Below are 23,724 nucleotides of genomic sequence, written 5' to 3'. Positions count from 1 at the left end.
TCTTTGCCCGTGACCTTTCACTGAGATTAGTTTTGCACATGCTTCTCCAGTACTCTTATTGGGAGAGACCATGAGTGCTTTCCTACATTCTAAGATGGTGGCATTTACTGCCGACATTTCCTCCTACTTGACATATGATAGGATTATATACTAATGTTTATTTTTCTGCATCCACTTCTGTTAAGTGGCTGAGAGAAATCGAATGGAAATCCTTAAAGGTTCCAGCAATTCCGCAGCGAAAGCCATCACAAGTAAACAGACACAATGATACACAGACCACAAACAGAAAAACCACAGGATTTCACATGTGGAAAATCACGTTTTCACAGGTGTAGTTTCATGTTATCACATTAACTTTACATAAGATCCCATATGATCATATGAAAACGTGTTTTTGGAACACTTCACGTGTTCACATGTGAAATTCATGTGTTTTTTTATCTGTAAGGGATGTGAACACATGTATACAAGTCTCGTTAATGTATGTTATATGCATAGACACATAGACATCCCTAACAGCACACATCATATGCAAAACATTCACACACGCACGCACGCACGCACGCACGCACGCACGCACGCACGCACGCACGCACGCACGCACGCACGCACGCACGCACGCACGCACGCACACACACACACACACACACACACACACACACACACACACACACACACACACACACACACACAACCCTGTGCGGAGATCCTTGCCTGCCATATATAATTTACAATTGGTGGTTGAGTAATCAGTTGACGTGCAGCTCAGGGAGTTCTGTGGTTAATGAGTGCCTCTCCACATAAGCAGTTTACAGGAGTTATCGAAAACATGAGGCTTCTGTCAAAATGTCAATGAATCTCAATTTACCCACAAACTTAATCACATGGGGAAGGTTTAATACGGGCAGGCAACTATAAACGCCCAGCTTTCTCTCCCTAAAGCCTGTCGCATGCTTCCCAGTCTAAACAGTTTGTGCACATATTATGACGACATTTTGTGACGTTTTTGTTCGTTTCGGTATTCGTAAAGTTTATTTTCCTGCTGTTCACGCACAAATGTTTTTCATGAGGCAAGTCCAAGTTTGGTAGCCGAATTTTACGCCCATTCATCAGTGATTGAGCAACATTAGGGATGGGAACTATGGATGGGATTCCTCAATGAAGTGTTTGCTGTCATTCAACGAGAGAGAGGAGAGAGCGCAGCAGCTAGGCCCTAATGTCTGCAGTACGCTATTAGTTTTCATGCACATTTTTTCACTTGAGAAGTACTGCAGCAAACATCTTAGCTAGATGTAAAATTGCGTGACTAAGAGCTCCTCGGCAAATAAGTCCAAATTAATTACAGATTATTTTGAGGAAGTGTTATGGCTATGCTGTTGCTACGGTGGCTCAAGAGGGACAAACAAGAGTAATATTGCCGCTTTTTTTCTCGATTTTCAAGCGAAGGTCTTTAGGGAGTTTGCGAGCACAGATGTTCGCTTTACCATAGCTGAGTTCTGCTAGGAGCAAACAGAACATATGTATGCGGATGCCTTTACACTGTATTCAGAAGTACTGATAAAAAAGACAACTGGTATGCTGATAAACATATATTCTTAAAAAACAGCCGCTATTAATGTAAAAGCAATGATTTTAAAATAACACTGCTCAAATGAGAAACCCTCAGTGATCTTGTTGTATTGAAGAACACGATATATGGTCTTCCACTGTGATGGTGCCACCTTTTAACATCCATTTTGTGATTCATTATTTATCATATTTTCTTTCTTTTCAGGAGGAGATAATGACAGCATCATCATCTCACCTGTGGATAGGCCGAGGGGTGTGAGGAGGGGTGTATGTGCATTGGGGAGGGGTGTGGGTGGTGACACCAGAGGCGGCGGCTGTCTGTCAGGACTCTCCAGGCAACCCAGCGAGGACGTCTGACCGAGACACCACCCCTCCCAACCCCGCCCTGTCCCCCAGCCACTTACCCACCCGTCCCCCTCCTCAGAACCCCCACTGGAACCAGCCACACTGTGTCTATCTCTGCATACTGCTGGCTAACGCAAACCATTGCAGCAGGAGTCTGCAACCCTCGGGTCCTGCGCCATCTCTCGCTCGCTCACGCTCTCTCTCTCACACTCACACTCACACTCCAGATGCGCAGTGACTCCTCGACCCCTCCTGAACACGAACAGGACGGGAGGATGAAAAGTGGAGAGGATGCACAGTCACGGAGCTCTGTGTGCCTTTTAGGAACATCTCTCCACAAAACGGAAGACTGCTGAAACTGTATGGTATGATCTGTACTAGAGGCTGATTCTCCAACCGGCTGCCTGGTGGTGCTGTGAGGTGTATGCACATTTATATTCTCTGTAGGATTTTCATTTACTGTCAATGTCGACATTTCACATCCCTAGTGATAAACACTGATGATAGAGTGCTGGAATTGAGATGAACAAAAACATTGTATATATTAGGCTTTCTACCGCCCCTCTCCTATTACCATTCTTGCCCCTCTCGCTTTTCCCTAAGATAGTTTTTCACATTCACAGGAGTGCTGTTATGGAGACACTAATGTGATCTGGACAGCAATCTATCTCCTTGATAAAACATAACCGCAACTTAAATGACTTACAAAATGTCATGCTTATTAAAGTGTAATTACTTAAATAGGGTAGCAAATGTAGCTAATGAGTTGCAAAATAGGGATATTTTTAAGAAAACGGGTTCTGGAAAATCTATAGGAGGACCAGATATTATGAAGTCTACCGATTAGCGTCCCATCTCCTCACTTTGACATTAGCTTATCTTCGTCGACATCTTCTGCTATCGACGTCCGTGTTATCAGGACATCTTCCTAAGCTGTTTTGTCATTTGTCCCCTTTTTAACAAAGACAGACAGGGTGAGGACAGGACGGAGAGGCTCTGGTTGTGTCCCAAATTGCACCATATCCCCATGTAGTGCACTACTTTAGACCGGAGCCCAATGGGGACGCACCCTGTGTCAGCTCCACTCTCAATACTCTTTAAGGATACCAGGTTGGTTGGTTCCATGCAAGAGCAGGCACTTTCTGATGTAAGCCTGTGCTATAGTGGAGGACTCCTCCAATTTGATCTCTTACGACATGATATAAACCCCATAACATCTAACTGGTTGTGCCTTTATTAACTTATTCTCATTTACTTTCCTTGTCAATTTATGCACACATTGGTCTTGTGTTTTGAAGGCTAATGCATAGTTACTGAGACATACACAGGCGCACACATACACCCATGAGCTCTCACACACACACACACACACACACACACACACACACACACACACACACACACACACACACACACACACACACACACACACACACACAGTCTGTCTCTGATTTCCCACTCCTGGGGTAAAAGATAGATCCCGCCCTCGCTCTGGTTTCCACAGAGAACTTATCATTTTTCCATTATTTAACTAGGCAGGTCAGTTAAGAACAAATTCTTATTTTCAATGACGGCCTGGGAACAGTGGGTTAACTGCCTTGTTCAGAGGCAGAACGACAGAATTTTACCTTGTCAGCTCGGGGATTCGATCTTGCAACCTTTCGGTTACTAGTCCAACGCTCTAACCACTAGGCTACCTGCAGCTAATTATCTACAAATAGGTCCAATATGACAAACCACAGCCTTCCATCAATGTTTGCCTTGTGCACTCTGTGTGTTGAACAAGAATGAAGATGGAGTAAGAGGAGAAAAAGAGAGTCAGGCAGATAGAGGACGAGTGAAATGTAGATGAGGTAAAGGAAAGGAAAGAGGGCGGGTAAAAAAAGAGGGAGGTAAACGCATAAACATAAGAAATAGGGATAAAATAAAACAACAAGCAAATGTAGAGAACGTGTGACAGAGATGGCCATAGGAGGACAGCGAGTGAAGGATTGACCAAGGAAAACGCTCCCGACTATGTTATGCCTGTTGCCATTGACGACGGCAGCAGCACACACACAGGCCACATCCATTTAGTTCCCAGCATGCCTCGTGATAATCTTCATGGCTCACAGTGCCATCGCTGTCTGTCTCATTTCCATAGAAAAACTCATTTAGACGCGGGTCTGCTAGGAGGACTCCAGCGCATCAATGGCTGCTTGATTAGATCCTCACCTCCAATATGCACATTGCTAGCTACATTTGAATATCTATTAGCAGCGTCACCAATGAATGAATGCACATCTCCCCTGCTCTCATGCCCACGCTCATCTTAAGTATACTTCTGCACTGCTCTTAATTTTGGGTAGCCACAAAGTGACAGCTCTCCAGATAATCCGCTTATTGTTCCTTCCCTGAGCCACTATCATCTGCTATTTAAAGTGTCAAAACGCACTGCGCTTTGTCTTGTTGTTCTTTATTCTCCATGGGAACCAACGATCCTAAGGAGGACAGGAAATGAATACAGAGGATGTGTATCAAAGCGACACGTTTAACAGGAAATACATTTGGCATTCATTTCGGCTCAAGATCAATGTCTGGTTGCATAATGGCAGCCTCATAAAGGATGCAGGCGGTATGGATGGTAGCAGAAGGTAGCGTGGTGATTAAATGCCAAGTTGCCACATCTGGATCCATATCCCTGGAGAACACCCCAGTCAAATCAAATCAGAGCGCAGTGTACAGAGATCTGGAACATTTCAGGTTTGGTTAAGTTCCTTTACAATGATGTTGCATGTTGGGGTGTTGGGAGGACAAGCTCAGTATTCTCTTTAGGGATTTTACTTGGTAAGATCTAATGATACAATCTTACAAAAATTGTATTCAATATACAGTTGAAGTCGGAACTAGCCAAATACATTTAAACTCAGTTTTCACAATTCCTGACACTTAATCCTAGTAAAAATACCCTGTTTTAGGTCAGTTAGGATCACCATTTTATTTTAAGAATGTGAAATGTCAGAATAATTGTAGAGAGAATTATTTATTTCAGCTTTTATTTCTTTCGTCGCATTTCCAGTGGTCAGAAGTTTACATACACTCAATTAGTATTTGGTAGTATTGAGTTTAAATTGTTTAACTTGGGTCAAACATTTCGGGTAGCCTTCCACAAGCTTCCCACAATAAGTTGGGTGAATTTTGGCCCATTCCTTCTGACAGAGCTGGTGTAACTAAGTCAGGTTTGTAGGCCTCCTTGCTCGCACACACTTTTTCAGTTCTTCCCACAAATTTTCTATAGGATTGAAGTCAGGGCTTTGTGATGGCCACCCCAATACCTTGACTTTGTTGTCCTTAAGCCATTTTGCCTCCACTTTGGAAGTATGCTTGGGGTCATTGTCCATTTGGAAGACCTATTTGCGACCAAGCTTTAACTTCCTGACTAATGTCTTGAGATGCTGCTTCAATATATCCAGGTAATTGTCCTCCCTCATGATGCCATCTATTTTGTGAAGTGCACCAGTCCCTCTTGCAGCAAAGCACCCCCACATAATGATGCTGCCACCCCTGTGCTTCATGGTTGGGATGGTGTTGTTCGGCTTGCAAGCTTCCCCCTTTTTCCTCAAAACATAACGATGGTCATTATGGCCCAACAGTTCTATTTTTGTTTCATCAGACCAGAGGACATTTTTCCAAAAAGTATGATCTTTGTCCCCATGTGCAGTTGCAAACCGTAGTCTGGCTTTTTTATGGCTGTTTTGGAGCAGTGGCTTCTTCCTTGCTGAGTGGCCTTTCAGGTTATGTCGATATAGGACTCGTTTTACTGTGGATATAGATACTTTTGTACCTGTTTCCTCCAGCACAAGGTCCTTTGCTGTTGTTCTGGGATTGATTTGCACTTTTCGCACCAAGTACGTTCATCTCTAGGAGACTGAACACGTCTCCTTCCTGAGTGGCATGACGGTTGCGTGGTCCCATGGTGCTTATACTTGCGTATTATTGTTTCTACAGATGAACGTGGTACCTTCAGGCGTTTGAAAATTGCTCCCAAAGATGAACCAGACTTGTGGAGGTCAACATTTTTGGCTGATTTCTTTTGATTTTCCCATGAAGTCAAGCAAAGAGGCACTGAGTTTGAAAGTAGGCCTTGAAATACATTCACAGGTACATCTCCAATTGACTCAAATGATGTCAATTAGCCTAACAGAAGCTTCTAAAGCCATGACATAATTTTCTGGATTTTTCCAAGCTGTTTAAAGGCACAGGCAACTTAGTGCATGGAAACTTCTGACCCACTGGAATTGTGATACAGTGAATTCTAAATGAAATAATCTGTCTGTAAACAATTGTTGGAAAAATGACTTGTGTCATGCACAAAATATATGTCCTAACTGACTTGCCAAAACTATAGTTTGTTAACAAAAAATGTGTGGAGTGGTTGAAAAACGAGTTTTAATGACTCCAACCTAAGTGTATGTAAACTTCCGACTTAAGAATAATCTATACTCAGCACAGAAATAGAATAATTAGAAAGGGCATCCCCATTTAAGTCAATGATTATAGTTCTGTGGTTCCCAGCTTACTAGATAGATGATGGAACAGGACTTACATCGCTGACTCCAGCCTCCAGGATCTTCACACCAGTCTCCTTCTCCAGCTGTTTCTTCTGCTGAACTACATGGGGAGAAACAAAAAAAAAGGCAAGAGTTGTGTGTGAGTGTAATTGTTATATACATTACCACTCAAAAGTTTGGACACACCTACTCATTCAAGGGTTTTTCTTTATTTTTACTTCATTCTACATTGTATAATAATAGTGAAGACATCAAAACTATGAAATAACACTTGTAGTAATGTATGTAGTAACCAAAAAAGTGTAAAACAAGTGTAAAACAAATCAAAATATATGAGATTCTTCAAAGTAGTCACCCTTTGCCTTGATGATAGCTTTGCACGCGTTTGGCATTCTCTCAACCAGCTTCAACTGGAATGCTTTTCCAACAGTCTTGAAGGAGTTCCCACATATGCTGAGCACTTGTTGGCTGCTTTTCCTTCACTCTGTGGTCCAGCTCATCCCAAACCATGTCAATTGGGTTGAGGTCGGGTGATTGTGGAGGCCAGTACTCCATCACTCCCCTTCTTGGTCAAATAGCCCTTACACAGCCTTGAGGTGTGTTGGATCATTGTCCTGTTTGAAAAACAAATGATAGTCCCACTAAGCGCAAACCAGATGGGATGGCACATCGCTGCAGAATGCTATGGTAGCCATGCTGGTTAAGTGTGCCTTGAATTGTAAATAAATCACCAAAAGTGTCACCAGCAAAGCACTCCCACACCATCACACCTCCTCCTCCATGCTTCATGGTGTGAACCACACATGCGGAGATCATCCGTTCACCTACTCTGCGTCTCACAAAGACACAGCGGTTGGAACCAAAAATCTCAAATTTGGACACATCAGACAGATTTCCACCGGTCTAATGTCCATTGCTCGTGTTTCTTGGCCCAAGCAAGTCTCTTCTTCTTATTGGTGTCCTTTAGTAGTGGTTTCTTTGTAGCAATTTGACCATGAAGGCCTAATTCACACAGTCTCCTCTGAACAGCTGATGTTGAGATGTGTCTGTTACTTGAACTCTGTGAAGCATTTATTTGGGCTGCAATCTGAGGCTGGTAACTCTAATGAACTTATCCTCTGCAGCAGAGGCAACTCTGGGTCTTCCTTTCCTGTGGCGGTCCTCATGAGAGCCAGTTTCATCATAGCACTTGATGTTTTTTGCGACTGCACTTGAACATTTTCTGGATTGACTGACCTTCATGTCTTAAAGTAATAATGGACTGACGTTTCTCTTTGCTTATTTGAGCTGTTCTTGCCATAATATGGACTTGGTATTTTACCAAAAAGGACTATCTTCTGTATACCACCCCTAACTTGTCACAACACAATGGATTGGCTAAAAAGCATTAAGGAAAGAAATTCCACAAATTCACTTTTAACAAGGCACACCTGTTAATTGAAATGAATTCCAGGTGACTACCTCATGAAGCTGCCTGAGAGAATGCCAAGAGTATGCAAAGCTGTCATCAAGGCAAAGGGTGGCTACTTTGAAGAATCTCAAATATAAAATATATTTTGATTGTTTAACACTTTTTTGGGTTACTACATGATTCCATATGTGTTATTTCATAATTTTGATGTCTTCACTATTATTCTACAATGTAGAAAATAGTAAAAAAAATAAAGAAAAACCCAGGAATGAGTAGGTGTCCAAACTTTTGACTGGTACTGTATGTATATATATATTTTTTTGTGTTTTAGTGAGAGGAATGAATGACGCAGAAGAACATGTTTGCCCTTCCAGTTCTTTAATGGAACAGGAGACTGTGAGAAAGAGTGTGTGACAGTGTAAGTGTGTATTAAAGATAGATTCATTCTCTCACAGTTTATTGTGCAACGTTTCTACCTGAAGCTCTTCGTCAGCCAATAACTCCAACTCCAAACTCATCAGTGACTGTTCAAAGTCACACTTACTGTTGGCTATGGTACACCAGATGAGATTTTGAATGAGTTTGCACAACCACCCTACATGATCACAGAATACCCTACAGTACAGTGTCTAGCTCTGAGGACTTTTTTTTTTTGGGGGGGGGGGGGGGGTAGTTAGCCTAGCGGTTAAGAGCGTTAGGCTAGTAACCAAAAGGTTGCTGGTTCAAATTCTTGAGGTGACTAGGTGAAAAATCTTTTGTCATGTCCTTGAGAAAGGCACTTAACCCAAGTTGCTTTGGATAAGAGTGTCTGCTAAATTACTAAAACTTAAAGTGGTTTAGGGGCCAGACCTTTGCACACAGTCAGCTGCCGAGGCACCAGTGAATGTTTACATTGTTAAATGATTTTAATGTAAAAGTGCTAGTTGATGTACTGCATAATTAATTGTTATTGGTTCTTGCAGTACTTAATAGGATCACACTATGAGTTTGATCCATACATCTATTAATCAATTCAAGTATTCCCACGCTAGTTCTAAATGCAATATTTAACAAAGATATTGTCATGAAAATCCAAGTAAGTGACGCAGCGACTGAACGTCCAACATTTAAGATCTACACTTGGCAGACTTTGTTTTATTCTGGTCATGTCTACCCTTTGAATCTCTTGCTTTGATGGATACATTTATATTGAAAAACAAAATCAAAGGGGTCTTAATAGATTATGCCAAATAATATGGTGAATAGAGTATAATTTTAATTGAGTTTGTTAGCATGTGAATGTACCAGGAAATAGGGGGAGAAGAGAAATAGGGAGAGCCAGGGAAAGAGAATGAGAGAGGGTCCTTTAAATCCCATTTACCCAGATGAAGGGTATGCAAATTACCCTGAAGAGCTGAACCTTACTTCACTCCTCAAATTCTGCAAAGACCTGTTTAATTAGTATTTTAATCAATCCCAATGATTCCATGCACAGCTCAATTTATGCAGCATTCCAAATAATGAAGCATGTTACTTTAGTGCCATCATTAGGAGGGCTACTTACAGCCCTCTCTCTCTCTCCCTCTCCTTCTCCGACATCCCGCAAGCGCTGATCACCCTATCGTCTCATCAGTGATCACCATAGCGATGGCGACGTCTAAATGATACTGTCAGGACTTATGGAATTAAGACTGGGGGGAAAGCGAGAGCGAAAGAGTGAAGGAATAGGGGGGATACATCCACAGTACAGAGATCCACTAGGCCAACATACATCACAAAGAGAGTATAGCAAATCAGTTGTGGGGAAAAGCAGCCATCTTGGTTCAACCTGGTGGTGCTGGTGTTATTTAGTAGGGGTAATGAGGCAGCCATCTTGGTTGAACCTAGCGGTGCTGGTGTTATTTAGGAAGGGCTAATGAGGCAGCCATCTTGGTTCAACCTGGTGGTGCTGGTGTTATTTAAGAGGGGGTAATGAGGCAGCCATCTTGGATCTGTGTTTTATTTCAGAGGGGGTAATGAGGGAGGTAATTAGGGCCAGCTGGGTGGGGGGAGTTGGGCGACGGAAAGGTCACCCTCAGCGTTTAGTCTTAATGAGGACCCCTCAGGGAGCTGAGGATGAGTATAGAGCCAGTCAAAACACTGCGAAGAGCCTTACATCAACACACAGTCTACCTTCTATCTATTGGCTTGGATACCGTTCCAGTTTGACTGACAAGCTGAAAAGATCTAGCGTATGCTAAAAACAAAGAAGCCTGAAGGTCACTATCTTTTTACCTCTAGATTAACTTCCAACTCATCGACCGGCAGCCCACTACTTCTTGCTTTAGGAAATTTAAATGAAAATACATGGGGTTCATCATGTGCAATAATTGGCAATTGTAAAGGTCCACAGGGATTCATGCTTGGCATGAGCTTTCTGAGATGTTTCACATTCTCTGTTCCTATAGCTGGAGTCATTTACAGAATAAACACAAACCCAGATTAAGTTTACTTCTTGCTGTTATACTGCAACCATATTATTCATTTTTAACGTCCAAAATATTTAAGACAGACTGTGAAAACTGATGTGAAGTCTAATTTTCAAGTTGTTTTTCCACTGATTTTAATTAGCAATTGCCTGTGTCTCCCTCGTTTTATTTCTGATATGCGGATTTCAGCTCCCCAGCTGTTCACATCATCTTTTTGGTCACGCTGTCTTATTGCCCTGTGTCAAATTAAACACAATCTAAAACCAATGGAAAATCTAACAGCTTTAGCCTCTTAGTTTGTGTATTAACAAAAATGGTAACACTCTACATTAAGGTACCCTTAATGTTATTATCCTAAGGTAAAGTGTTACCACAAAAAATAGAAAAGTCACTACAGGAAAACATAATTTGAACTGCTGACTTGAGTTGGAGGGGAAGATGGGAATAATTCAAACGCAACACATATCATAAAATAGTAACAAGTGGCCTCTCCACCCAGCCTCCAGCCCCATCCTGAGAAGTCAAGATGTCTGAAGGAGTTTTGGAAAAGGAGGTCAATTTAATCAGCAATCTGATGCCTCAGTGTCCTTGGCCAAATTGCACACTTACACTAGACATTTCTTGCATCCCAAATGCCTTTTGGGAAGCAACCTTACACCTCTATACAGATCTATTGATTTTGTCTGTGTAAAACAGAGGACAATATTCAGGCATTGTTCATCACTGATTCTGACACAATGAATATGTTGAAGTTGTCCGTATTATCTAGACAGATGGAATATTACTATGCATTTTATGTAATTTCCCATGAAAATATGACTATGAATATAATACAGATCACAATTTGTCAGGTTTGCATTTTGAGTCGGCACGGTGGTCAGCGTTGTTGTTGCTCCGGCAAGACACGAGGCGTAGATGACAAAATGCATATTTCACGAACCCCTCTGACTGATCTTTTAATACTGAATATGCATCCCCATCCTTCCCATCTATCTCCTCCCTCCCTCCGCTGCTCCTCAGGTTGTCTATTCAGCACATCCATCTCTCCGGCAAACAAAATGAAAGTGTTTATTTGCGAAGGAGGGAGGGATGACACTCACGCCTCTCCACAGCCGTTACCCTTATCGGTGGCAATCACTCCAATATTAAAGCTGCCATTCTGCCCGTCACTTTCCCCTGCTGCACATATGAAGGCTGTCTGTGCATAGCTACTGTATCTCCGAAAGAGAAGGAGCGAGAGAGGGGGAGGGAGAGGGGGATAAAAAAAGGCTGGATAGCTATCTCAGAGAGAGAGAGTTAAAGAGAGGGAGATGGGGATCTAGAGAAGGAAGGATGGATGCATCCGATCCCAGAGACAGATGAGATGCATCGCCCACCGTTCCATTTTTCAGTCATAATCAGGGGGATGGAATGATAATTTTTTTATATACCTCGATCTGCCTCTGTAGCACAGAGATGCCATCAAATCAACAACTGTGAAAAATTACATATTTATTGTATATTGCACATTTACCAATCTCTTTGACCAGCTTTTGAAATGCAAAATAGTTCACAGATATTGTTCTCTTTACATAGATGACATCATATATTATTTGTATTCTGCACTGGTAGATGGCATCCAAGGGTTTAAGAGTAGTAGCAGCTGCACTTTGATAAATAATATCACCATAATCAAGAACAGATTAAATGTTGACTGAATAATCTGCTTCCTATTGCTTGGAGAAAGACATTATCTGTTTCTGTAGAAAAAGCCAATTTTAAATCTAAACTTCTTAACCAGCTCATCTATGGTATATGTTTTTTAAATGTCAAATCCATATCAATCCAAATGCCTAAATATTTATCTGCGGGAACACGTTCGATTGGAGAACCATCTAATGAGTGAACGTGTAGTTCATCTGAAACATTCTTCCAAAACAACATGTATTTTCTTTTACCCGTATTAAGCACAAGTTTTAAATCAGCAAGGGATTCCTGTATAGCTATAAAATCTAAGGAAAGAAAATCCACTAATTAACTTTTTTAAAGGCACATCTGTTATTAATTGAAATGCATTCCAGGTGACTACCTCATGAAGCTGGTTTGAGAGAATGCCAAGAATGTGCCAAGCTGTCATTACAGCCACAAAGGGGATGCTGCCGTGAAATTTGAGGCATTATCAAGTGCTTGTTAAATTGTGAATGAGCGACTATTGGAGTATGTACAGCCTGTGCAAAAACAAAGCAGAGCTCATGCCTTTCAAACAACCTTTTTCAAATCATTATTAGAGTCTCATCATGCAGCCGAACTATGTATTAAAAATCAAAACATATTGCCCAATATTTGTAGAACAACTGAAGTTACATTAATAACTCTAAATTAAGCATATAGGAGAACCTATTTCTTTGTTAACCGCTCAACACAGAATAGCCGCATGTGCGCACCCCCATCAAATCGTTCTGAGAAAATATTTATATTTGTTCATTTGTATTCTTCATACTACAAAATAATCCCACGGAATTATAAGCAAATCTTGTCTGCTAAATGAACTAGTGTAACCATTTGGCATAGCCACATCAGAGTATGCTATTATTTTCTTATACAATATGCTATATAAGTAACTGCTAGTAACCCAGAAGCACCAGTGTGTCGGGGAAACACCGTACAGCTGGCGACCGAAGTCAGCGTGCATGCGCCCGGCCACAAGGAGTCGCTAGAGCGCAATGGAACAAGGACATCCCAGCTAGCCAAACACTCCCTTAAAACTTCTTAAGGCTAGGGGGCACTATTTTCACGTCCGGATGAAAAGTGTGCCCAAAGTAAACTGCCTGCTAATCGGGTCCAGAAGCTAGGATATGCATATAATTGGTAGATTTGGATAGAAAACACTCTAAAGTTTCTAAAACTGTTTGAATAATGTCTGTGAGTATAACAGAACTGATTTGGCAGGCGAAACCCCGAGCACAATCCATCCAGGGAAAATGTTTTGTGAGGTCAATCTGTTTTCGATTGGTTTTCTATGGTAAGCCCGTTTTAATAGAAATATGCTTGCAGTTCCTATAGCTTCCACCAGATTTCAACAGTCTTTAGAAATTGGTTGATGTTTTTCTTTAGAGAAATTAAGAAGTACGGCTGTTCAGAATGAGGGTCCAGCCTAGTGCTCTCTAATGTTTTGATGCGCTCAACCTGGAACGCACTTTCTTTGTTTTCGTCCGGTATTGAACACAGTTTATCCCGTCTTAAATTTATCGATTATTTACGTTTTAAAATACCCAAAGTTGGATTAGGAAAGTTGTTTGAAATGTTTGGACAAAGATTACAGGTAATTTATTCGATATTTTGTAGTCATGCTGGGCGAGTTGGAACCGGTGTTTTTTTAATCAAACGCGCCAAATAAATGGACATTTTGGGGATATAACGACAGAATTTATCGAACAAAAGGACCATTTGTGATGTTTAATGGACATATTGGAGTGCCAACAGAAGAAGATCTTCAAAGGTAAGGCATGAATTATATAGTTATTTCTGACTTTTGTGTCGCGCCTGGCGGGTTGAAATCTGATTTTCATGTGTTGTTATGCTGGGCGCTGTCCTCAGATAATCGCATGGTTTTCTTTTGCCGTAAAGCCTTTTTGAAATCTGACACTGTGGCTGGATTAACAAGAAGTTCATCTTTAAACCGATGTATAACACTTGTATGATTTATGAATTATTATTATGTGTATTTCTGTTTTTGAATTTGGCACGCTGCTATTTCACTGGGTGTTGTCAAATCAATCCGCGCGTGAAGGGATCACTAAGAAGTTAACCCGGACAACGCTGTGCCAATTGTGTGCCGCCTCATTGGTCTCCCGGTTACGACACAGCCCTGGTTCGAACCCGGATCTGTAGTGACGCCTCTAGCACTGCACTGCAGTGCCTTAGATCGCTGAGCCACTCGGGAGGCCCTACAGAGCAACTCTTTGTCCCATAAACTTACTTAGAATTGCAGAACTGACAGTGTCAATATTGATGCTTAACCTTTGACAACATAACCATCAATCACTTAAACTGGTGCAATACTTCCACTGACAGTTGGCACAAACACATATAGTGCCTTCAGAAAGAATTCATAGCCCTTGACTTTGTGTTACAGCCTGAACTCAAAATGGATTAAATAGATGTTTTTGTCACCCATCTACAAACAATACCCCATAATGACAAAGTGAAAACATGTTTTCATATTTTTTTGCAAATGTATTGCAAATAAAATAAATATCTCATTGACATAAGCATACAAACCTGAGTCGATACATGTTAGAATCACCTTTGGCAGCGATTACAGCTGTGAGTCTTTCTGGGTAAGTCACTAAGAGCTTTGCACACCTGGATTGTACAATATTTTCACATTATTGTTCTTAAAATTCTTCAACTGTCAAGTTGGTTGTTGATCATTGCTAGACATAGATTTTCAAGCCAATTTAAGTCAAAACTGAAACTAGGCCATTAAGGAACATTCAATGTCGTCTTGGTGTATATCTGGCTTTCTGTTTTAGGTTTTTGTCCTGCTGAAAGGTGAATTTGTCTCCCAGTGTCTGTTGGAAAGCAGACTGAACCAGGTTTTCCTCTAGGATTTTGCCAATGCTTAGCTCTATTCATTTTTTAATCCTAGAAAACTGCCTAATCCTTGCCGATGACAAGCATACCCATAACATGATGCAGACACTACCATGCTTGAAAATATGAAGAGTGGTACTCAGTGATGTGGTATGTTGGATTTGCCTTTGTATTTAGGACATAAAGTTCATTGCTTTGCCACATTCTTTCCAGTTTTACTTTAGTGCCTTATTGCAAACAGGATGCATGTTTTGGAATATTTGTATGATTTACAGGCTTCCTTCTTTTCACTCTGTCATTTAGGTTGGTATTGTGGAGTAACTACAATGTTGCTATGGATAGTCTGGACATGCTGGGAGATGAGTTTGTATTCGTCTGCCATGTAGCATACTTCTGTCTATAACGTGAGCTGTTCAGTATGTGTTGACACTCCTTTCTACTGCACCGTTTTTGAAAGATATGACGTTAGCCATCGAGAACTACAAATGTTTTGCTACTTTTCTCAACCACATTGATGCCCTGAATTTACCAGGCGCTATCGACAGATCAGTTGGAAAAAGTTATGGGCTACCTTCTGCACACGCCACGGTCAGTGTGAACTGGAGAGACTTGACACAACGCTGGCCAAACAAGATGTAGCTACAAACAAAACTGAGTTAATGGTTCCAGTTTGCCATGAACCGTTCATCCATTTATACGGGTAAGAGTCTAGCTACATTTTTAGATATAAGTTTCTATTTTGTTTCTATTGCTAGTTATAGCCTAATGTTAGCTAGCTGAAATTGAACCTAGTTTGTTACCTTTAGCTACCTGCAGATTCATACAACAGCTATGACAATGTTTGTATTGGTAGTAGTATGACTTGGGATTATGACGGTTAAGTGTTTAGCTAGCTAGCTACCTAGCTAGATACATGTCTAAACAAAACACTCCACTTCGGCAAGATTATTACATGACCCATCAATTTAGACAAGTGTGTCGGGTTAGTGTCATCTAATGATAAAAAATGTAGAAAGATTTTTATCTGGACACTCTGTTTTTGATATTGCTAGTATACAGTGGCCAAAAGTTTTGAGAATAACACAAATATTAATTTACACAAAGTTTGCTGATTCAGTGTCTTTAGATATTTTTGTTAGACGTTACTATGGAATACTGAAGTATAATTACAAGCATTTCATAAGTGTCAAAGGCTTTTATTGACAATTACATGAAGTTGATGCAAAGAGTCAATATTTGCAGTGTTGACCCTTCTTTTTCAAGACCTCTGCAGACCACCCTGGCATGCTGTCAATTAATTTCTGGGCCACATCCTGACTGATGGCAGCCCATTCTTGCATAATCAGTGGTTGGAGTTTGTCAGAATTTGTGGGTTTTTGTTTGTCCACCCGCCTCTTGAGGATTGACCACAAGTTCTCAATGGGATTAAGGTCTGGGGAGTTTCCTGGACATGGACCCAAAATATCGATGTTTTGTTCCCCGAGCCACTTAGTTATCACTTTTCCCTTTTGGCAAGGTGCTCCGTCATGCTGGAAAAGGCATTGTTCGTCACCAAACTGTTCCTGGATGGTTGAGAGAACTTGCTCTCGAAGGATGTGTTGGTACCATTCTTTATTCATGGCCGTGTTCTTAGGCAAAATTGTGAGTGAGCCCACTCCCTTTGCTGAGAAGCAACCCCACGCATGAATGGTCTCAGGATGCTTTACTGTTGGCATGACACAGGCCTGATGGTAGCGCTCACTTTGTATTCTCCAGACAAGCTTTTTTCCGGATGCCCCAAACAATTGGAAAATTACTTTACTCCAGTCCTCAGCAGTCCAATCCCTGTACCTTTTGCAGAATATCAGTCTGTCCCTGATGTTTTTCCTGGAGAGAAGTGGCTTCTTTGCTGCCCTTCTTGACACCAGGCCATCCTCCAAAAGTCTTCGCCTCACTCTGCACGCAGATGCACTCACACCTGCCTGTTGCTATTACTGAGCAAGCTCTGTACTGGTGGTGCCCCGATCCCACAGCTCAATCAACTTTAGGAGACAGTCCTGGCGCTTGCTGGACTTTCTTGGGCGCCATGAAGCCTTCTTCACAACAATTGAACCGCTCTCCTTGAAGTTCTTGATGATCCGATAAATGGTTGATTTAGATGCAATCTTACTGGCAGCAATATCCTTGCCTGTGAAGCCCTTTTTGTGCAAAGCAATGATGACGGCACATGTTTCCTTGCAGGTAACCATGCTTGACAGAGGAAGAACAATGATTCCAAGCACCACCCTCCTTTTGAAGCTTCCAGTCTGTGATTCGAACTCAATAAGCATGACAGAGTGATCTCCAGCCTTGTCCTCGTCAACACTCACACCTGTGTTAACGAGAGAATCACTGACATGATGTCAGCTGGTCCTTTTGTGGCAGGGCTGAAATGCAGTGGAAATGTTTTTGGGGATTCAGTTCATTTGCATGGCAAAGAGGGACTTTGCAATTAATTGCAATTCATCTGATCACTCTTCATAACATTCTGGAGTATAGGCAAATTGCCATCATACAAACCGAGGCAGCAGACTTTGTGAAAATGTATATTTGTGTCATTCTCAAAACCTTTGGCCATGACTGTACAAGTAACCACTTCACTGTACCGTTTACACCTCTGTATCCTGTGCATGTGACAAATAAACTTAGATTTTAATTGATATAGTATGTGTTTACCACATGGCCTTAAAGAGATGGGTGGGGCTAAGGGGAGTGGTGGAACTAGAGTTTATGGGGTGGCCAAGAGGTGGCCAAGGCTACTTCAGGGGGTCCATAGACCATGACAGAAAGTTTGTGTGTAACCCTAACCTGGCATCTAAGGAGCATGAATGAATCCTATGATTGCTGATTAGAGGTAGAAGTGATCATTCACTTAACCTGGAGTTCTTCAATGTGGCAGATAGTGTGGTCCAAAAGGGTTACTTCACTAGAATTCTTTAACATACTATGAATAGTCAGTGTCTCTACCTCGGAACTGCAGCTAAATTTCTTTTTCTTTCTCTCTCTCTCTCACACACACACACACACACACACACACACACACACACACACACACACACACACACACACACACACACACACACACACACACACACACACACACACACACACACACACACACACACACACATACTGGAGAGACTTGGGTCACTCTGTTTTCATGAATATATAATCTGGGTCTATAAGTGTTGAACATCAAAAATATTTTCCGAAAATAAAGCTCTAGCACCAAGGAGATAAGATAGCATTTGTGTGTTACATAAATTGCATAGTTTATTTACAAAAAAATTACATTTACAAAAAAATACACTGCAATTTGACATACTAGGTATCACGCAGAAATGGACTTGAAATAATTTTGGTGCCCATCAATATTACAAACAGTATCATATTTATGCTCATATATATTATGTTAACTAATAGCAAAGAAAAGTTTTGGAATTGGCCTAACCAAGACCATATTAAATCTGTGTGACATGATACCCTTTGGATTTATCATTTTAGAATGTCAGTGTACTAGCTAGTACACAGTGCAGGTTTTAATCATGACCAGAGGGACCGCCTAAGTGCCAAATAATCCTAGGTAGATTTAAAACATTATAATTCTGCGGTTCTGGTGAGAACTGGCAAAATGTTTCACAAACTCATCCATGTTGAGGGAGCGTGCCCTCCTTGACTCAACACTGAGAATTCCGAGGTGACTTAAACTGTTATCAACCATTGCTGTCCTAAGGTGGGTTTTAGTCAGTTTTAACGCTGAGAAGCTTCTCTTGCAAGAAGCACTGCTGACTGGTGTAACAACAGAAATCTTACAAAGTCGAAATAGCTCATGGAAGACCTCTTTATAAGGTTCTAGAAACACAACAAAGTCAAGGAGAGTGGACGGTCTGTCCCTTCCACTTTTCTCTCTCCTATCAAGAAGCCGCTTGGTTTGATGAACCTCATGTTTGAGGTCCTCTAAATCTGACTCAAAGGTCTGAGCAAAGGCAAACAGAGGCTCCTCACTCAAGAATGTTGTACTCTTTGGGTTGAGAGACTGGACCCCTTGCATTATCTCGCAATTCTTCTTTGAAAAATGCCTCTTTTACACAATGTTTATACACTTGCTTTGCAGTGCTCTGCAATCTCTTCAACCTCTTTCCATAGTTCTCCAAAGTAACCCTCACTTCTGTAGTCCTGTAATGTGTCTGTAAGGGCACCTACTAGATCCACAGCTCTTGCTAGGTCAAGAGAGCTTGATTGGAGCATGTCAGAAAGACATTTGGAATCACCAAGCACTTTACAAAAGGTAACCAAAAGCCCTATGAAATGTAAATCTATCTGAGAAATAAGGCCCCTTGCCTCCACTGATCTATCACCACTATTTTCAAGTGTGAAATCCTGTAGCACTCTCAGAACTGCTGGAAGCCTGTCCCTCAGATTACGGCATGCCATGTAACTGCAAGCCCACATTACATCCGTAAGACTCTGTAGTTCCCTGGGGTGCTGCTGTGGATACAGCTCTTTCTGAACTGCAAGCCACTTGAGATGAACGTATGAGCCAGATACAAAGTTCTAAAGCTTCTGCAGGAGAGCAAAAAAAGTTAACTGCCTCAGGCACTGATTTTACAGCATCGACAAGAACCAAATTCAAACAATGTCCATTACAGTGCACATAAAATGCAAATCTTGCACTGTTTTTAATCCGTGCAGACACACCAGAATGCTTTCTGCTCATGACGGATGCACCGGCATAGCATTGCCCCACAAGATTATTTCTGTAGTCCAGACCATGTTTTTCAAGGCAATCAATTATCATTTTTGTGAGACCTGCTGCATCTAAGCTTTCAGCTGACTGAAAGTGTAAGAAGCTTTCGTCGATGGCCCCGTTGTAATAGTACCTCACAACTAAAGACTTTTGTTATTTTTTCTTTAAATCTTTGGTTTCATCTGCAATTACACAAAAAACGTCACTTTCTTTAACTTATCGTATTATTTCACTTTGTACCATCTCAGCTAAACCCTCAAGAACTTTGTTCTGGATTGCCACACGCATTCATCCTTTTCTCTATGAGAGGGTCATGCTTTGCTATTTCTTCTAAGATTGTCAAACCATTACCCTTGTTGTGAGAGTCATCAGACTCTCGATGACCTCTCTGTGCTATATTTTAAGTGGCAGTTAAAAGGAGCACATCTGCAATTGTTTTAATTTAAGTACAGTTTTCCTCCACTTTCTTTTTCCGGTCCTCATTTATGACATCTAACATTGATGAGTTGCTGTCAATAGCCCTTTTATTCTGATTCCAAGCATACATAGCATTGATATGATGCTCTGCCTTTGAATGGAGCTTAAACCCATAATCTTTAAACAGCGCCTTTTTCCCAGTTACAAAAACCTGACTGTGATGTGAAGGCAGATTCAGGTGTATTGGGCAGATAAAAATGCCTATAGGTGAAACAATAAGTCGAATCTTGATTTACAGAATATTCAAGCCATGAATTGTCCTTATACCAGGAGCTGTTGAATGCCCTTTTCCTAGTACCATGCTGAGTTCTGGGAAATGTTTTCAAACACGGCTGTACAGGACCCTCTTCTCTGGATCTTGAAATGTCTGAAATACACGTTAAATAATTTGTCATATCTCCATGGGAATGTATAATTAAAGGATCCACAAGATTAGATACTAACAGCTGCTAACTAAAATGTGTAGTTTAAAGTATAGGCCTGGCCTATAATTGGGTCCTTTTGGAACAGAAGTCTGATATCTCTCCCTTTATTTTCATGTTTAATTGACCCTATGCAAAAACAAGACAGTCTATGGTTACATCTAAGCATCCAATTACCCACATTTTAGTCCAATCTCAATCTTAATTACAAATCCCCATTATCATAACTGTACCTTAAAATCAACTACCAGCCTAAGTTACTAGTTAGATCATGGCTTGCCCTACTCTGCAGAAAGTAACTTAGCTAGCTGTAATTTTTTACACCTTTACGATAGCAAACAGGCTAATCTGAAAATGGTGTTAATCTTTTGAGTAACGTTAACAGATTGATAATAACAATTGTTCGTTTCAAGTTCAAGAACAAAAATCTAACTGAGTTAATGGATTTCAAATTGCTGAATGTTAACTTGCTGAACACTGACAGCTGTAGCCTACTAGTTACCCCCCATTAGCTAAACATTCGTATACTGTAACTTACGACACTGCACTGTATTACTAGCACAGATGTAAACATAATGTTAGGCTAAATTGGGAACTGATCTCTCTTATCTGATTAACTGTCTGTTAATGGAGCCAAAGGTCTAACGTTAACTTACACAGCGACTCAACTTTCGTAAAGGTTGTTCAGGAAACCTAAACCCGATGCCAAACCTTAAAACTTACTTCAAATATGATGCTTTCGCCAATCGCAAAAAGAGCTTGTGGAGCTGTGGAAATATTCTATCTTCTTCTTCTGTATGTTCTTCTTATTCTTATTCTTCTGTATCTCACAACCAACGTCAATATTCTCTCTTCCTTGTCCTCGATTTGAAAAATGCGCTAGCGAACAGCAAAATAAATGCTTCTTCCAACAAGAGGTGAAATGAGATGTCAATCAGCATCAAACTGCCAGTAGCGAATTACATTTTGGGGTGGCACCCAGGGTGGCCAATCAGATGTCAGGGGTGTCCAGTGCCACCCAGGACACCCCTCTGGCTCCGCCCCTGGCTAAGGGTTAAGATGGTGTGAACGATCCTGAATGGATGTATATAAGGAAGAGCTCTCCAGTAGGTGTACCAAAACATTCAAGGGCCATTTTCTCAAAAGTGGGGTTACAAGTTTATCAACTTTCAAAGCAGAATTATTTTCCCATTGTTCCTCAACTGCAGTGTATGACATACCATTTTCTAGCTCTGAGTCTGTACTATTATGTAAAAAACACTATTTCAAATTTTGCTATGAATCAAGGCTGTCAGTCACAATATAATCTACAACTCTGACAAAGAACATGTCAAGAACCATTTATTTTTTAAGTATATGCTGGTACAGCATGGTCTCTAGCTGGTCAATCTGGTCTGCAAAACCACACCCTTCATCATTATCATATTTCCCAGCATGTTCTATTGCAGTTTGATTTCAATATCTATGTTTTTGCATGTACACTGATTGATTATTAATCTATTGATTGATTGTACGCTACATACAGATAAATAACATACATTTTTCTAAACTAATCCAATCTCTTAGGTGGAATTATTGCGCCCTTTACTAAAATGTTTTTTCCAGTTTAATTGGTTTAGGTGGTCTCTCACATTTATTTATTTTTTACCTTGGCAGACATTCGAAATTAAAATTGTTGTGACTAAATGTTCCAATTGTTGGTTATCCCCACTCAGGCTTGATTCCAGTAGGAATTAGACATCACTTTACAAGCCAGCATAATGTAACTTGATGCTGGTTTTGCGGGTGAGCAGTGTCCAAAAAACAGCAAAGGCTGGTTACCAGTGAAAACTCTCATGCACACACACACACACACAAATCAATCCATCCCCAGCCAATCAAGGAAAAGTCCTCTCCCTTGTCTTTTCTTCTCATGAATATCACTGGTTATTCCATTCCTCTGCTTTGATAAATCTAGTCACTCAGGCTCTGACTAAACCTTCAAATGACAAATGACAAGGAGGGGAGAGAGGAGAGTAGAGCGGGGGTGAAAATACGGTGAGGGAAAATAGAGGAGGAGAGTGTAGTGGAAAAACAAAACACTTTTATCTTGCTCCGAAGAAATTGAGAAGGTAATGCATTCGGCGTCTCCATGTGTTTCCATGTGTATGACATCATTAGAAGCTAATGCAGGAGTAGAAACACCAATCATACTGGCCGTGTCCGTCACATGGTAGTCATGCTGTTAGTAGCAGGGGGTGGTGCTGATTGAGTTTCTGTTTATTTACCATGATCAATATCTGCCTATGGAGTATGAGGAGAGGATAAACTAGCACTACTGGCTGGCAACCAACTACTACTATTATTCACTCTGAACCAATACTCCATAGTGCTCAAATACATGGGTCGTATTCATTAGGCACCAAATGAAAACGGACTGAAACAAGGATGGACAACTTGAATTTGTCCAATAAGAAATGCTTGTTTTCATTTGCAAAACGTTTTGTTACGGTTTGCTACACCTTACAATGTGCCATAAAGAACAAATCCCTGTTTTATAATTACCCAAACATCAACAGTGAATATGACCCCTTATACCCAAACACCAACAGTGAATATGACCCCTTATACCCAAACACTTACAGTGAATATGACCTCTTATACCCAAACACCAACAGTGAATATGACCCCTTATACCCAAACACCTACAGTGAATATGACCCCTTATACCCAAACACCTACAGTGAATATGACCTCTTATACCCAAACACCTACAGTGAATATGACCTCTTATACCCAAACACCTACAGTGAATATGACCCCTTATACCCAAACACCAACAGTGAATATGACCCCTTATACCCAAACACCTACAGTGAATATGACCCCTTATACCCAAACATCAACAGTGAATATGACCCCTTATACCCAAACATCTACATTGAATATGAACTCTTATACCCAAACACCTACAGTGAATATGACCCCTTATACCCAAACACCTACATTGTTTCATAGAGGGCAAAACTTCTTCTTCATGATGCCAAAATGTGTTGCAATGGTGTGTGTTTTCTCTTTACACAATGTACACACAATGTACACAGGCCTAACGCTGTGGTATAACAGACCATGAGAAATGGATTGCGTCTGAAATGGTACCATATTCCCTATATAGTGCACTACT

At 40.9% G+C, this 23,724-nt stretch overlaps 1 protein-coding gene across 4 annotated transcripts in view; it reads right to left on the bottom strand.

Moving 5' to 3' along the window:
• Nucleotides 1–23,724, bottom strand: part of ptprn2 (protein tyrosine phosphatase receptor type N2) — a 278,523-nt gene that overhangs the window by 84,109 nt on the left and 170,690 nt on the right. For all 4 annotated transcript variants that reach the window (XR_006762692.1, XM_014180660.2, XM_014180659.2 and 1 more), the window contains exon 11: nt 6,500–6,564. Coding sequence is in view for 3 of the 4 variants with exons in the window: in XM_014180660.2 (XP_014036135.1) it covers nt 6,500–6,564 (65 nt within the window). In the remaining variant the exon portion in view is untranslated. The remainder of the gene's footprint in view (nt 1–6,499; nt 6,565–23,724) is intronic.

Source organism: Salmo salar, chromosome ssa29 (genome assembly GCF_905237065.1).
Source record: "Salmo salar chromosome ssa29, Ssal_v3.1, whole genome shotgun sequence".
Taxonomy (NCBI): Eukaryota; Metazoa; Chordata; class Actinopteri; order Salmoniformes; family Salmonidae; genus Salmo; species Salmo salar.
This window is presented reverse-complemented; position numbering and strand designations above follow the sequence as displayed.